General features: G+C 39.1%; 1 protein-coding gene across 6 annotated transcripts in view; it reads right to left on the bottom strand.

The window, feature by feature from the left end:
- ESP4 (HEAT repeat-containing protein) overlaps window positions 1-16,188 on the bottom strand; it is a 76,853-nt gene extending 60,665 nt beyond the window's left edge. For all 6 annotated transcript variants that reach the window (XR_016107314.1, XR_016107311.1, XR_016107313.1 and 3 more), the window contains exons 1-5: window positions 15,708-16,188; window positions 14,872-15,031; window positions 8,001-8,093; window positions 7,810-7,924; window positions 7,537-7,705 (exon numbers count right to left, since the gene is read on the bottom strand). Coding sequence is in view for 2 of the 6 variants with exons in the window: in XM_088970271.1 (XP_088826397.1) it covers window positions 7,537-7,705; window positions 7,810-7,924; window positions 8,001-8,093; window positions 14,872-15,031; window positions 15,708-15,922 (752 nt within the window). In the remaining 4 variants the exon portion in view is untranslated. The remainder of the gene's footprint in view (window positions 1-7,536; window positions 7,706-7,809; window positions 7,925-8,000; window positions 8,094-14,871; window positions 15,032-15,707) is intronic.
- Window positions 16,189-16,650: the final 462 nt, after the last annotated feature.

The following is a 16,650-nucleotide window of genomic DNA, read 5'->3' as shown; positions in this document are numbered from 1 at the left end:
TTTTAACTTAGGTGAAACTTGTATATTTTTCATTCAAATGAAGCAATATCAAATTGTTATGCTCTTCCATGCATGTTCTTTTTTGTCTAGTTGATCTATTAGATAGGACCCATCCTATGGAAGGTCCCAGTGCTCAAAACAAGGGAAGTTTGCAAGTTTAATGTCCTTATGGAGGGCCCAAAACCATCTGCAGATCCCATGTCCCCAATTCTTGTATATACCACAGTAAATATATCAGCAGAGGAATATTCTGCATAAGCAACTAAGCACAAGCTGCAGTCTTCCAACCATCCCATGACAATGTTATCTTATTAGCAACATGATTCTCAATATTGGAAATATTTGGTGAAATATCCCTGAAATATCACCAATTTGCTAGGTGGCAATACAAAATTTTTCAGGCATCCTTTTTTTCTAAATATCTCCTATATGTCAATGATATTTCAGATTTCATTGATAGACAATATATTTAAGGTTTAAAATTTTAGAATATTATCAAAAAAATTTGATATTTTACAAGAATCACTATAACTCTTTAAAAATATTTTCATAAAAGAACCATGGAGAATTGGTGATGTTTCATTTTTTATGACTGAAAAAATAATTCATTAATCAAAAGATAGGACTGTTACAAGTATCCCAAAGAGAGGTGCAAAATGTTACAAATTGGGATATTTCAAATTTTATTGATGGACTATATATTTAATGTTTAAAAAAATATTAGAATATTATTAAAAACTTTTAAATATGTTGCTAAAATAAATTTTTTTTAATATTTTCCTAAAACCATAGGGAATTGGTGATTGTATAATTGGCTTACTATTTTCATATTATTCACTTACTAAAATTCAAAAGAAGAAGTAAAATGCATAAGCATTCTCAAATTAATCAAAACATATAGTAACAAAAAAAAAACCAAAATGGCAAGTAATTGACATATTTAATAAAGAGAAGATGGATAAAAGACTAAGGTGTCATTTGGCAAGTCTTTTTTGAAAGATCTTTTGGAAGCTCTGACAGCCAAAAGACGTAATGGGCTTTTACATAAAGATCTTGGCAGCCCACAGGCCGTTTGGTTGGAGGCACGCCTTTCCACGTGAAGACAAGACGAAAAAGAGGTTGAAAGCTTCAATTGGAGCTTCCCAAATTTAGCCCAAAACGGGCTTCTCGTGTCTTTTCGGGATGCAATCTTTCGACGGCTAGATCTTCTCCCAACCAAACGGGAAAAGACCAAAATACAGGCTGTCGGGCTTCTAAACCGCCAACAGTCCACATGGAAAGACATGCCAAACGGGGTCTAAAAGGGAGACAAAGAGAAAGATACCTATTAAAGTCTCTCAATTTTCTCCTATGTGGTTTATATAGTTCTTTGCTATGTTTTTTTTTAAGCCTTAAATGTGTAATTATATTTATTTTAATGATTCCTTACATAATTCCATGTTTCTAGAAATCGTTTTTGACTTTTTAGATTTTCCAAATACCTTAATGAAAATAACAAAAATAGCTCTAAAACTTCTCCATCTCTACATGGTGAAATGTCCATCAATATGGAAAATGTGAACTGTGATTAGCAATAATTGGTTTCCACAGTCAACCAACTAAGAAAATAGTGCTTAAGGTCAAGGGTACATTTTTATAAAAAGTACAGTAGTTTTGGGGTAATAAATAAAAAAGAAATGATGTTATTAAAGAAAAAGAAAATACAGAGAGGTGACTTCTTTCCCAAATTTTAGAAACACAACACTCGCTGCCAAAAACCAAGACACTTCAAAACCCACTGGACCCCCCTAAGATCCCCAACCCAACGATGACCCTAACAATTTTCACCATTCAGGCCTCCCCTCAAAAGCTTTCTTTGTTCAAAGGATATATCTTTTCCAATTCCTAGACAATTTTGTTAGTAAATTCTTCCCTTCATTAATAGATAACCCTAATAATTTGCTTACTTGGACTTTAGTTTCTATTAGTTATCCCAAGTCCACACTTACTTTTTTTTTAACTCAATCCAAAACCTCCACCCCGTTTTCCTCCTATCGTTCTATCTCTTCCTCTAATTTGTCCTCAGCCCCCCTAGATTCCTCCTCATTAGATATTGCATCTTTCTTTCAAACATCTAATTTTTTTATAGATATTGAACATCTGAATTTGCCCGTACTTTCTTCTTTCCCAACCCTTTCTTCGGCAAGTCCAAGCCAAGATTGTTTCTTGCATTGTTCTAAGATTTCAACCTATTCTTCACACCTTTTCTTTTGTAATACCTCTTATACTTACTACAAGAACCAATCCAAAAAGACCACCTTCTTCAAGCAATGAAAGATCTTTGTGGCATGAACTAATTGACCAACATTTGACCCTTTGAGTTTTTTCAAGTTTGCCAACAAAGCATCACCATTTCCGATTTCTTCAACCAAACTACCAATTCTTTTCCTACCTAAATCCACCCCCAGCTTTCCAATAGTCACATTGGAAAAACTGATATAATATATATAGTCAAATTGGAAAACAATCCATTGTCCACCTTCTTCTTGTTGCCACAAGAGCTTTTATCACCGTTGGAGAATTCACACTCCTCTTTTTCCCCGAGTTGTAATTTCCTCCCCTCTTTCGCATCAGGCAAAAATAGCTCCTTCTGATAAGAACTAAGCTCCCTTTCTTTGACTGAGTCTGTGGCAACAGTCTCAAGTGCTTGGCTTGACATGTTCCACCAATCTTAAGGCTTTTGGCACATTGGTCAAGCACACATTATTTGGTATCAGATCCTACCATCATGTCTCAAGTTCGAATCACAAAGAGGGCTACCTAGAGAAAAGTGAAAGCTACCACTAAAAGGGCTACCTAGAGCAGAGTGAAATCCACCAAAGGGAAAGGGCTACTTGCCGCCAAAGTGTGAACTATCATGAAAAGGTCTACCTACCACTAGAGTCAGAATTGCCTACAGTAAAGCCGTTGAGATGTTGGTTGTGGAAGCATGGTGGTATATTATGGTCCTAAATGTTAAAATGCTTGGCTTAACGTGTCCCATCAGTCTTAAGGCTTTTGGCATATTGATCAAGCACACAACAAAGCCGCACCCAACTTCTTGTCTTCCCATCTCTGAACAGAAAATCTCCACAAGCAAAACCTTGTTGATTGTACTAGTTGAGCAAGCATCACTTTCAAGACCACCTTCAGTGCTGTTTCCCCTACTGCCCCTACAAACTTTTTTATCAGTAACTCAAAAAACATTTTATTAAGATTAAAAGAAAGCAGTACAACAAAAAATTGTGGAAGACACAAGTAGACACGAGAGGTCTAAACCCCCCAAACTATTACAACTGAGCCCAAAACATAGTCTCTCTTTGTACCCCTTGCTTAACTAGACCATCTGTCAAGCTGTTGATAGATATTCTAACCCAATTAACTTGAATAAACATGTCCCTAGAGGGCTATTTGAACTGCCAGAGAACACTCCTTAGGTTCCAAGGTACTCCTTCCCCCTTCTTTAGCCAGTCCGCAACTATTTTGGAATCGCCTTCAATAATTGATCTTTCAAAACTCAACTCCAAAAACAGCTGCCAAGGATTCTGCAGTTGCCACGTCACCTTGCTCAATTGGAACACTCCTTAGGTTCCAAGGTACTCCTTCCCCCTTCTTTAGCCAGTCCGCAACTATTTTGGAATCACCTTCAATAATTGATCTTTCAAAACTCAACTCCAAAAACAGCTGCCAAGGATTCTGCAGTTGCCACGTCACTCAATTGGACCTGAGAAGAAAGCACATATATTTCCTTCCTCATCTTTTGGTTGCAGGTGGCTCTCTCCTGATAACTTGGAAGGATTATTTAACTCTCATCTTTTTAGTTGCTCTAAAAGAAGAGGCAGGATTTTGAGGATATGCACTAGAGCAGCAGTGATATGGACAATTTGGGAAGAAAGGAATTTAAGAATCTTTGAAGACAAAGAAAGGAGCAAGGAAGCTGTGTTAGAGATTATAATCTTAAGGGTGGCACATTGGGTGAAAACCTTAAAGATTTTTGCAGTCATTAAAGTTGAAGATTTTTTTAGCTCATGGGGATCAATTGCTCACCCATCATCTAGAAGACAAAAAAAAAAAATTGAGGTTGGGTCACCTCCATGAGCTGGATGGGAGAAATTAAATTTTGATGGCAGCTGCATGGGCAATCCTAGACCTTTGGGTATTGGTGGGGTAATCAGGGAGGAAAATGGAAATATTCTAGCTATGTTTTCAGAGCCTATTCAGCATGGAGATGTGGTGAGATCAGAACTGTTGGCAGAAGTGTATGGGATGGAGAAAGCTAAAGAATTGGGGATTGACAAAATTGTATGATTCCAAAATTGTTGTGGACTGGCTGAAAAAAGGGGGAAGGAGTAATATGGCAGTTAAAGAATGAACTCAGGCGTTTCAAGCAGGTTTCTAAAGATATGATAATCCAAATAAAGTGGATTAGGAGATCTACAAACAGTATGGCAGATGAGTTAGCTAAACATCGAATCCAGAGACAGTCCACGTTTTGGGCTATTTTGTAAATATTGATAGTGATTTTGGGCCTGCTCTTTGCCCACACCTTATTGTACTCCTTTTTATAATTAATAAATCTTTTTTGGTGTTGCCAATCAACAAAAATAGGAGAAGGGGAAGGTGAGAAGGCTACAAGGGACTGAGGGAGTTAAACAAAGATTTGCAAGTGAAGATCTCAACAGGATTAAAGGTCCACACCCTACAATCCACATCCCCATTCCCCTGCAAACTTTAACTACAATTATAAGTTGCAGCCCTCAGTGGCTTGCTAACAAGGACTGTCATCTTCTTCCACTGCTGAGTTTTGATCAACAGCCTCTGAGTCTATTGGTCTTGTTGCATGCCTCTCCAAAGATTTAGACATCACCAGCACAAGTCTTACCCTCGAGGAATCAAGCTTCACAATGCCTCTCAATGAGTCCAATCTTTCATCCCAGGAAAATCTGGTTTCACCCATTCCTATACTTCTGGTTTCTTCTTACCCAAGCTTTCATTCATTGGAATCCTAAAACCTTTTTTTCCTTTAACAACTTTTGATAACCAAGCTTTCATCTTGTTTCCTCCATTATGTTAGATGGTTTGCTGAGACACACTTGTCTTTGATAATTCCCTTGGAGTAGACAATGATAGATCCACCCAGTGATCAATCTATCATTGCACAACCCTGCTCCCCTCTCATGGGCGTAAATAAGTCACCATGTAACCTAACATTTATCTCCATATTACTACACCCACAAAAACAAGGCCCGTTTTGATTTAAAACCGGCCTACCTGCCCCATCTGACACGAGATTTATAACAACATTCCCCTTCCAGTTCAACAACCCCTGGTTCAAAAGTATTAATCAGAGTACCTCAGCACTCAAAACCATGGCCATATCTCCTCAAAAAACTTAGCCTTCTTTGCTCTTAATTTCCCCTTTTCTCCACCACTTACACTTTGAATATATGAACTGTCACACACCAAGTTTGCAACCCTCCCTAGGTTATAATCCTTGTCCTTTAAACTTCCATCGTTTATGACACCTCTCTTGTGTTTCTATATTTTTGGAAAATCCACAGGAAATTTGAATCACCCAACCGCTCTCTACCATGAAGATAAGTTTCTTCAACCCCTAGGTCTTCCTCTCAGTGAGCCTACAACCATAGAATTGCCTCAATGGAGGTCACCAACCAAATTGAAAAACAAACCTAATCAACTAACACCTCCACCTTCTTGGGAATACCCTCCAATTTCACTCCACTAAGAAGAATGGCCACTGAGTGAAGTTCAAAATGAAAACTCCATTAAGGTGCCCTCCAAAGATCGACAAAATGGAAGCAAAAACATCTTGTTTCAACAGGTAAAATGATGTATTATGTGCTTGACCAATACGACAAAAGCCTTAAGACTGATGGGACGTGTCAAGCCAAGCACTCTAACCATTTAGAACCATAACATACCACCACACTTTCGCAACCAACTTCTCGGTGGCTTCACTCTATGCAGCTCTCACTCTAGCGGTAGGTAGCCCTCTTCATGACGGCTCTCAATCTAGCAGTAGGTAGTCCCTTCCCTTTGCCGGCTTTCACTCTACTCCAAGTAGCCCTTTCCATGACAGCTTTCGCTCTACTCCAAGCAGCCCTTTCCATGACAGCTTTCACTCTACTCTAGGTAGCCTTCTCCATGACTCAAACTTGAGGCGTGATGGTAGGCTCTGATACCAAATGTTATGTGCTTGACCAATACGCCAAAAGCCTTAAGACTGATGGAACAGAGCAAGTCAAGCACTACCATTTAGGACCATAACAAAATGGAAGTCAAACCAAGCGCACAATAACACCATCTTCCACAAAAGGTTCTTCACATTAGATATGGGGGACCAGCTTGAGACCAAAATGTTATGAAAACCCGATTGTAAATTTATAGCATCATTTTTTTATCAGCAAATTTATAGCGTCAAATTTCACCTACCCAAGTCAATAAGAACTTTGCATTTATCGAACAGAGTAAAAATCAATAAGGGCAGGCACTGTTACAAGCATCCCAAAGGGAGGCGCGAGATGCAGCCTCACTATTAAATCAGAGATGGCACAGTAATTACAATTGCGCCCAATACAACTGATCCCTAATTACCCCTTGCTTAGCTAATGAATCAGCCAATGCATTAGCCTCCTTCTCCACTCATTGTATACTAAGATTCACCTGCTGTGTTAACCACTGGAACTTCTTCATTTCATCTCTATAACACCAAATCACTGAGTCCGGATCTTCTATCCAATTCACCAGGTTCTCCAAGTTCATGGTACCCTTAAGCCTTTTTTTTTAATATTTCATGGTACCCTTAAGCCTTTAACCCCATGTTATCACGTCTGGCTACCTTCTTCCAGTCCAGGACTTCTTCCTTCATTTCAACCACCAACATTTTATCCCACTCTTATCTTTCCTCCACAAACATCCATCCTACATTTGTCAGCACCTTTTGCCACTGTTAAATCTCTTCTGTGACCTCTTCTTTTGAAGCCAAATAATCCTCATTTGAAGCCTCAGCCACCTTGGCTGTTTTACCAACTCAACCACGTTCTCAGAAAAGCCTTTTAAAAATTTTTTAAGCCAACCCCCATTATCTAGAATTTGGAGGAAATGGTTCAAATATGGTATCAAGTCTTTTCATCTAATAACTTGGACCATTTGAACCAAATGTGGTGACTCTTTCCTTCTTTTTCCCTTTTTTCTCTTTCCAATCATCACAGGACTTTCTATAGAGGTTTACAAAAAGAGTCCCCCCATGTCTATCCATCGAAGCTTATTATGAGTATCCTGTTCTCATTTTCTCAAAAACTAAAATTCTAGTCTGAGTGTCTGACAATGGTCTCTTTTGTGATAAGCACCACTAATTTTTCTCATTTGTCTATTTCTAATGCTTAATCAATGAAATATAAAGAGAAACCAGATAAGATGAACTAGCCAAGGAAGTATAAAATCTTAATCTTGCCAACCAAACACAAAGCTAACAGGAAAGCAGATAAAACTGCATACCTATTAATAACCACAATGATGATTGAATTACTGAGAGATTTCACTGTGGGGAACCTAAGCTGATCAAGCAATAATCCCAAGCTGTGACTGGCGTCAATTGATAAGTCTCCAATGTTAAGCACCGGATGACCCCCACGCAACCATGATATATCAAATCCTACAATTTTTCCTGCAAAACAGGCACCAGACCAAAACAAGAAAAAAAATTGATGAATTATTTTAGCAGCATATACAGCTAGAAGATTCCCTGCAAAACAAACTAAGTTGCACTACCTTCACAGGCTTGATGAAGAGGTGGTTCTGAAGAACTGTTAGGATCTGAGGTATAAAGAAGAATCATCGCCTCAACAAACTTCACTGCTAGCAATCTAACCCCATCACTTCCGATCTTGAAGACAGAGATTGCAATTAATTAGGCCATAAGAGGTATCTAAATAAAGGTGCTATCCAGAAGCATAGCTTACCTGAAATGCCATTGAGTATACTGTGTCTTTGAACTTCAGCATCCATGCCCATGAAGATTCAAGTGAATCATCCAATTCACTTGAATAGAGACCCTAAAACATTATATTCCAGAATTTGTCAAAAAATCAAAGACAAAAATGAATGCTAAGATTTTCAAGGCATATATGAATCCACAGAGTCACTAATTGGGCTAATTGAAATCAGAGTTATTCATTGAATGAAGAGAAGAGAAGATTTTGGAAGTTTTCTTAGTGTTGATATGCTCAGTAGCTGGTCTCTAGTGGCATCAACTTCAACAGGAAGATCAAGAACCAACATACCCTGGGGCCTGGTCCCCTCCATCACGAGGAAGAATAAAACTGAATTTTGTCATGGCTGCAGCATTAGAAACCCCAGGGAATCAGGCATAGGTGGTGCTTTTAGGAATCATGAAAGAAACACTTTACTGAAACCTATGGTTGGCTTACACATCAGGCTCCTGCAAAGTTTTGTAGAAGAAGACTCAAAATCTATAATCTGCTAGGGGAGATGGCAAGACCTTGGACCTTCAGACCTTTAATTAGGGAAGCAAGACACTTAATTAATGCATTGGAAGCAGAGGTTATCTGGAAACCCAGTCAGCTAAGCTGATTCCCTAGCTCATTTAGTAATTAGTGGACAGTTTATGATTTGAGGTAATTATCCACTGGGACAAAAGAGAATTTTATATGTAAAAGTGGCCTATTGGGGCAGTGGTGGAACAGCTGTGGGGTAGCTCAATAAACATGTCTTGTGTGTAAAGAGGTTCTACATTTTGTATTTTACACTGTACAGTTCTGATACTTAATAAAATTATTATCAGTTAATGATCAAAAAACCAGATAACAAAAAAAGACCATTTGAAGGTTCATAAAGTTAGGGAACAAGTACTAAGCCCACGTTTGGGAGTGCTTAATGTTTAAATAAGTATTTTTTGGATAAAGTGCTTATTGAGAAGTCCTTATTAAATAAGCAGCTTATAAGTGTTTGGTTTGGTAAAAGGTGTTTTTTTCAAACAGGGGTAGTTACATGTATTTTGATAATTAGGTGCCAGGCCAAGTCGGGCCCAGAAATGCAATAAGCACTTATAAATAAATAAATAAATAAATAAGCTTTGGGCTTCTTCAAAACGGGTGTATTCTCTTGAAAAAGCACTTATTGGTAAAATAAGTGTTTGTTTTACCAAATGCCATTTTAAGTGCATTTTCGTGTGGACCCCAGCCTCGAATAAGAGCTTAAAAATAAGCACTCCCAAATATGAGCTCAGGACCAACCATGACAAGTTGATTTGTGTGCATTGATATTTATTCTAGAGTTAAATATTAGAGGTCTGTGGGAGGGGTCATGGTGTGTAGGAGGGGATTTCAATGTGACTAGGTTCACTGAAGAAAGTAACAAGGTGAGGCAAAGGAGCACTACCAGCATGAGGAAGTTCAATGATTTCATTAATGCTTTTGAGTTAAAGGAATTGAACCTTCTTCATAATAGCTTTACTTGGTCTAATCTCCAAGCTGAACCTATCTACTCCAAATAAGAAAGGTTCTTGTTCACCACAGACCAGGAGGAGGATTGGAGAGATTTGGGGTCAAGGGCCTTACCTAGAGTTACTTCTGATCATTGACCTATAATGATAAGTCTGGTCTTGGTGGCAGTGGGCCTTCTCCCTTCAAGTTTGAAAATATGTTGTTACTTCACCCGGACTTCAAAGACAAAGTGAAAATTTGGTGGAATGAAAGTAACCCGAAAGTCAATTGGGTTGGGATGAAATTCCATTGGAAGCTAAAAGAGATGAAAGTCAAAATTAAGAAATGGAATACTCTACATTTGGGGAGGATAGAAGAGAGGAAGGAGCAGTTGATAAGCCAGATAGAAGAGTTAAATGCGAAGGAAGAAAGTGGATGTTTTGGGGATCAGGAAAAAGAACTGAGGTGGGAGTTAAGGAAGAGCTTGGAGGACACAATTTTCAAAGAAGAAGTAAGTTGGAGACAGAAATCTAGACACAAATGGGTGAAGGAAGGAGATACGAATACAAAATTTTTTCCATGCAATAGCCAATGGTAGAAGAAAGAAAAACACCATATCTAAGTTGGAAGTTGATGGGACAGTCTTAACTCAACAGCAAGAGATTGTTGGGGCTTTTGCGGAACACTTTAAATCCATTTTCGGAAAGGCTCTACAAGAGAGATTAAAGATCAAAGGGTTAGATTGGCCTAAGCTCCCTGGTGAGTTGAGGTTGTGGCTAGAAAGAGAGTTTGACTTAGAAGAAATCAGGGATGCCATTTTCTCCATGGATAGATCTAAAGCCCCGAACCCTGATGGTTTCACGATGGCCTTCTATCAAGATTGCTTGGAGATAATTAAGGTTGATATTCAAGCAGTGTTCTCAGAATTCTTTGGAAGAGGTGTGATAAACCCAGGCCTGAATTCTACTTTTATTGCTTTAATTCCGAAGAAGATTAAGGCTTGTCACCCTAAAGAGTTCAGACCCATCAGTCTAGTTAACAGCCTCTACAAGATCATTGCTAAGGTGTTATCCAAAAGAATTAGAGTGGTGCTCCCCTCAATTACCTCCCATAACCAAGGTGCCTTTGTGATGAGTAGGCAAATTGTGGACCAAATCTTAATTGCAAATGAGAGTGTGGAGGATTGCAGAAGTAGAGGTGAGAAAGGGTTGGTGTGTAAGCTGGATTTGGAAAAGGCATATGATCTGGTTGATTGGTCTCTGTTGATGGAAGTTTTAGAGTCTTTTGGGGCAAAGGTGGTTCAAGTGGATAAAAGGGTGCATTAGAACTTTCCATTATTCTGTGTTAGTAAACGGCAAAGTGGTGGATCACTTTCCAGTTGTCCGAGGTATTAGGCAAGGAGACCCTCTCTCCCCTTTCCTCTTTACCCTAATTGCTGAAGTGTTAGGGAAGCTTATTGAGAGGACAGACTCCAGAAATCTGATTAGTGGTTGGAGAATGGGGAGGGATAGGGTTCCGGTCACTCACCTACAATTTGCAAATGACACAATTCTGTTTTGTGATGGCAAGGAGATTAGTGGGGTGAGCAATCTAAATATGGTGATTAAAGTGATTGAACAAATGACTAACCTCAAAGTAAACCTGGATAAGAGTTGTGTGATTGGTATTAATATGAGTGAAGGAGAGGTGGAGGAAAGGGCCCAAGCAATAGGTTGTTAGATAGCCCAATGGCCATTGAAGTATTTAGGGCTTCCTTTAGGGGATAATCCTAGAAAAAGGGGTTTTTGGAATCCGGTGATTGACAGGTTCACTATAAGGCTAGCTTCTTGGAAGAAGAATTACTTGTCTTTGGGGGGTGGATAACCCTGATTAAGTCAACATTGGAAAACCTTCCAGTCTATTACTTGTCGGTGTTCGGAATCCCTAAAGGAGTTTGTAGGGAGTTGGAAAAACTAATGACGGACTTTTTATGGGAACCCCGGGAGGAGAAAAGGGACCATAGAGTTAGGTGGGAGCTAGTTACAAGAGCTAAAAGTGAAGGGGGACTGGGGCTGGGGAACTTGAAGAAGAAGAATGAAGCTCTGTTAGGGAAATGGTTATGGAGATGGTCCAAAGAAAAGGAGAATTTGTGGGCTAAAATAATCCGAAGTATTCATCGGCAAGAGGCAGCTGGCTGGGATCCGGGACTATCATCTAGGGCTTCAAGATCCTCTCCTTAGAAGTCCATTCATGCCATCCTTCAGTCTTTTCTTCCCTTCATCAGGTATGATCTTGGTTTTGGTTTGTTGGTAAATTTTTGGGAACACACTTGGGTGGGGGATTTTCCTTTGAAAGAGCAATTCCCTCCTTGTATGCTCTGTCTAGGTTTAAAAATTAACCAGTAGCAACCTTTGATACCCTATCTAATTCTGCTATTGGTTGGAACTTGGATCTTAGAAGGGCTCTCAGAGATTCTGAGTTGGAACCCATTTCGAATTTGCTTAAAATCTTGGATGAGGTAGCTCTTGAACCTTCCAGTGTGAACTCTAGGGTTTGGTCTCTTGTCCCCTCGGGTATCTTCTCCTGCTCCACTTTTTTCAAAGCATTGACACAACCTAGTCCAGTACCTAGGTCTTCTTTTCCAATCCTAGAAGTTTGGGATAGCCCTATCCCTCCTAGGGTAGGTGCTTTTTGCTAGGAAGCAATCCTAGAAAAGTGTAACACTTGTAACATACTTCAAAAGAAAAGGCCTAATTGGTGTTTATCTCCGCATTGGTGCATCTTATGTAAGAAGAATGGTGAAAGTTGTTATCACTTGCTTGTTTCTTGCCCTTTTGTTTCAGAGAGTTGATGTTGGTTCTTTTCTTTATTTGGTTGCAGGTGGCCCTCCCCTTCAAGAGTGCAAAGCTTGTTCAGTTCCACTCTAGTGAGGGGTTTAAAGAAGAGAGGTAAAATTTTGTGGAGATGTGCTAGAGCTACTATTTGTTGGACGGTCTGGGAAGAAAGAAATCAAAGATTATTTCATGACAAAGAAAAAAGCAAGGAAGCCCTCATAGAAATTGTTTATGTTAGGGTGGGACACTGGGTCAAGTCTTTGAAGCTTTTTGAAGCCTATTCAGTAGGAGACATCATTAGAAACTGGGAAGAAGTGGCTCGGTCAGCTCCTATATCTACTGCTATTAGATCTGTTTGGACTCCACCAGATTTAGGTTTCATCAAATTGAACTTCGATGGTAGCAGTGAAGGTAATCCAGGCCCTTCAGGCATAGGTGGTATTTTCAGGGATGAAGAAGGTCGAATTATTGCTATGCTCTCAGGATCTATAGGCTGGGGCATTCTCTGAGAGCTGAAATCCAGGCAGTTCTAGAAGGAGTAAAAAGAGCTAAGCAGTTGAATATTAGTAAGTTGCTGGTGGAAGGAAACTCTCAATTGACTGTTAGTTGGTTGCAAAAGGAAGAGTCTAGCCTGTGGAAGTTCTCAAATGAAAGAAAGAAAATCAAGCAGCTAACTCAGAATATGATTGTAAGGGTTCAATGAGCCAAGAGGAGCACTAATTCCATGGCTGACACCTTGGCTAAACAGGGGGTGGGAAGATCTAATTTCTTTTGGGCTATATTGTAATAGGTGTTTTCAGTTCTATAAGTGAGGGTTAAGATTTCTTACCCCTCCAATCTGGTTGTAATTTCCATATATTTTTAATAAAATTACTGTTATTGATAAAAAAAAAAGATATATCATTAATAATAAAGCAACTGAACAAAGGGTTTTGTGATGCAATTCTAGGTTTTGGAACGATAACTTTTTATTTCTGAGAAGAATAAAAATACACAAAAGACTCAAATAAGGTCTTGGTTTGTTTCTCATTCCATAAAATGGAGGCATTTTGTAAGATAAAATAAAAAATTATTAAAATTAAGAAGAGAAAAGAAATGATACAAGAGACCCGGACAAAGAAAAGGTATTGCAAACAAAAAAACCCACTCAAAAAACCAAGGGCCTGAAAACAAAACAAGCCCACCCAGCAAAACCAACCCAACCTAGATACCACCAAACCCCCAACATTGGACTCCTTGCCAAGAAAGCAACAAAAAGGACAGCTAAAGAGACACAAAATAACCACCCAGAACCACTTTACATTGCCTTTCCACCTCTCTGACCCCCCCACACACCTCTACCCCTAACACTCTTTGATCCTCTCTCACTTCCCTTTGTCAACACGTCCATGTAAACATCCACCAACTATCTCAGCTTCCTATAGCCCGGAGTTCCTCTCACTCTATATGCATTCATCTCTTCCTCAACTTCCAGCTTGTACTTCACTGTCCAACATGACCCATTCCCCTCTAACCCATACAAAGATGTCTCGGGAGATCTTTGAAGAGTGGAATCTTTCTCTAGTGAGCAAAACAGCTCTCTAGCATTTTCTTCTCTCCCAAAGAAAAACAAACCTGCTGTCTTAGATAAAAGAAGTTGTGCTCAACCCTTTGCTCCAAAAGAACCACTTCTGTTATGTACCTTTGGAGAACTCATCCCTAAAAGCTAGCTGTTAGAGGGAGGGAACCCAAGCACATACATACCCCACAACAGTATCCCATACTACCGATGTGGGATACCTCACTTTAGCTTCCCATACTACCAACATGGGACAAATGGATCATAACAACTTCACATTGTTGTTCTACAAAATGAAGGCATATATGGACAGTTTTTTTTTAATTGGATGTCCATATAGTTGGTAAGAATGCAGATAAAGTTTCATCTAGGAATCTAGGCATGGGTCCTAATATTTTGTAATTTTGTCATGTGATAAATAAAATCCACACTTTATCTTACTCAGGAGGGGGGAAGTCATCTAGGCATCAACTAGGAGACCACTCAAGTGCTTTGGAGGTCTATTGCCTCAGCAATCAACTAGGTGTGCAGCATAGATATAAATATCATAGTCGGGCCAATAAGTAATTAATAATTATATCCCCTCTTTTATTGTTATGAGTGTGTGTATTCCATTATGGATCAACAAAAGTGATGTAGAGCTGAAAACTAGGGCTCTTAATCTGATGCTTATGTCTACAAGTCTATTTTACTTTGAATTAGGATGATCATCCAAAAATCTTGTCAGTTCTTATCTGAAAATCGGGCTGAATATTCCATTTAATTATTTTCTGATTTAATTTATGGTTACCATGTGGTTACATATAATTTTATATAGCTCTCTATCTCTGTGCCAACTAGGCAACAAACATCAACTTATCTTGCCAGGCCAAAAAGCTAGGTGTCACCTGGTTGACTTAACCATATTGCTTCACATGCACAGAACTTTCAGCAATGGTGAGGAGCTATTTTCTAAAAGAAACCAAAATTATGAAAAGAAATCCCATATATCAGATGCCAAATGTGTGATATAACCTACCTTAATCGCAACCTTTTCAAGAGTGTTACGGAATAAATCATTTCCGCTAGAGATTGCTTGCCGAGCAACAGCTGGTGTCTCATCCTTCAACAAAGCCAACAAAACAGGAATGATTTCGGGTAAGAAATCAACGTGCTCCATCCCGATTTCACCAAGCATCCTACACAAATAAAAGATAAAATTACAGAAGAACTTAGTATGCAAACAACAGGTTGAAAGTAAGAGAAGAACAAAAGGTAAAATAGCAACAACGAAAAGTAGCATCATGAGCATGAGCAGTTTAAAGGTGGAAAACAGCATATATAACATATAATAAAAAATTGCTCTCAATACAAAAGCAACTCTCGGTACTGAAAGCATTGGAACTAAGGTTAGAAATAAATAAGAAAGCAAAAGATATAAGCAATAGTTATCTTCGTTCATCAAAAAAAAAGATACAAGCAATAGGGGGAATAAAGTTGTTTTGCACATTTCCTGTCACGATGAATGTCTGGAATTGTATGTTATATCGTTCGTGTTGATTTCAAATTCTTGTACAAGCAGTTTCCGTCCGGGTGGCAGATTGGTTGAAAGAATTGGATCCGACACGGCGAAGGAAGTGGGAAAATGTCTCCTAGTTAAATCAGCTTAATTGAAACGATGGTAAAGAGTAATAGACTAATAGTTGTGAATAATAATTAGAGCGTAGATGTACATAGTGGAACGCATATTCATCAATCAATTGCCATAGTGGCCAACAACAAACAGCACAAGCATTCAGCCTCTCTTCTTGCTACAAGATATCATTTAGTGGTACAAAAGACAGTTAAAGTGATTCTAAAGAGAATGGCACATACTCCGCAAGAAACTTGCGAACGGGGCTGAACCGGTCCGTTTGCAATTCGACGAGAAAAGGCACGAACTCTGTCAGCAAAGAAGGATCTCTCTGCAACAAAACCTCCTTTAATTGGCGCAGGTTTTCGATCTTCGAAGGTATGTCCATGGAGAACTTGACCGAACTAAGGAGACTCGCGGCCTTCTCTCTGGAACCCATCGCCCTCATCCCCACCATCTCATAAACCCTAATTCTTTAAGTTACCACGTTAATACCAGTTAGCAGCTACTGACATCGAGTCCTTCTGGTGCGTCGCAGAGCAACCGAAACTGAGGGGAGGAAGGAAGACAGATTGATACATACAAAATGGTGAGAGGGTTGAATCGCGGGAATGTTTCCAGTTTTGGATGGATGTTCGAACTTCGAACTTCGAACTTGAGAGTTGTGAGTACCCGAGCGCCAACCCTTTCTGCTAACCCAACCCACGAAATAGCGGCATAACCGCTTAAGTTAAGAGATGATTACTCATTTACTTGCCAGTTTTCCTTCATATTCACGTGGGCCGAACTGTGGGTGGCCCATAATGGAAATCTGGTACTAGTCCATCTAAGTCCGGGCTTGGCTTACAATAGTCGAATTTGGCTTAATGCTTACACCGTTCCAACACCCTCTTGCAGCAGTTGGAAATATTCTCGATGCAAGGCTCGTGACCGTGTCTAGTTGGGTGATCATTTCAGTCCGGCCTGAAAAATTCGAGCTTGGACCTATGTTTTTTGTTAAGGCCCGGCCCGGGCCTGCATTAAGCCTGCAAAATTTAGGGTCAGGTTTGGGCCTAATTTTTTAGGCCTAGTTCGGCCCGAATATTTATAAATAATATATATAAGTTATATAGATATACGTTATTTAAAAATATTTAATAATTGATGTTTTATAATATTAAATAGAGATTTGTAGGAGATTAAAGA

This window comes from Nelumbo lutea, chromosome 2 (genome assembly GCF_056320005.1).
Source record: "Nelumbo lutea isolate HS-2025 chromosome 2, American lotus-T2T, whole genome shotgun sequence".
NCBI classification, from domain to species: domain Eukaryota; kingdom Viridiplantae; phylum Streptophyta; class Magnoliopsida; order Proteales; family Nelumbonaceae; genus Nelumbo; species Nelumbo lutea.
The sequence above is the reverse complement of the archived record's forward strand: the minus strand, read 5'-3'. Positions and strand labels throughout refer to the sequence as shown.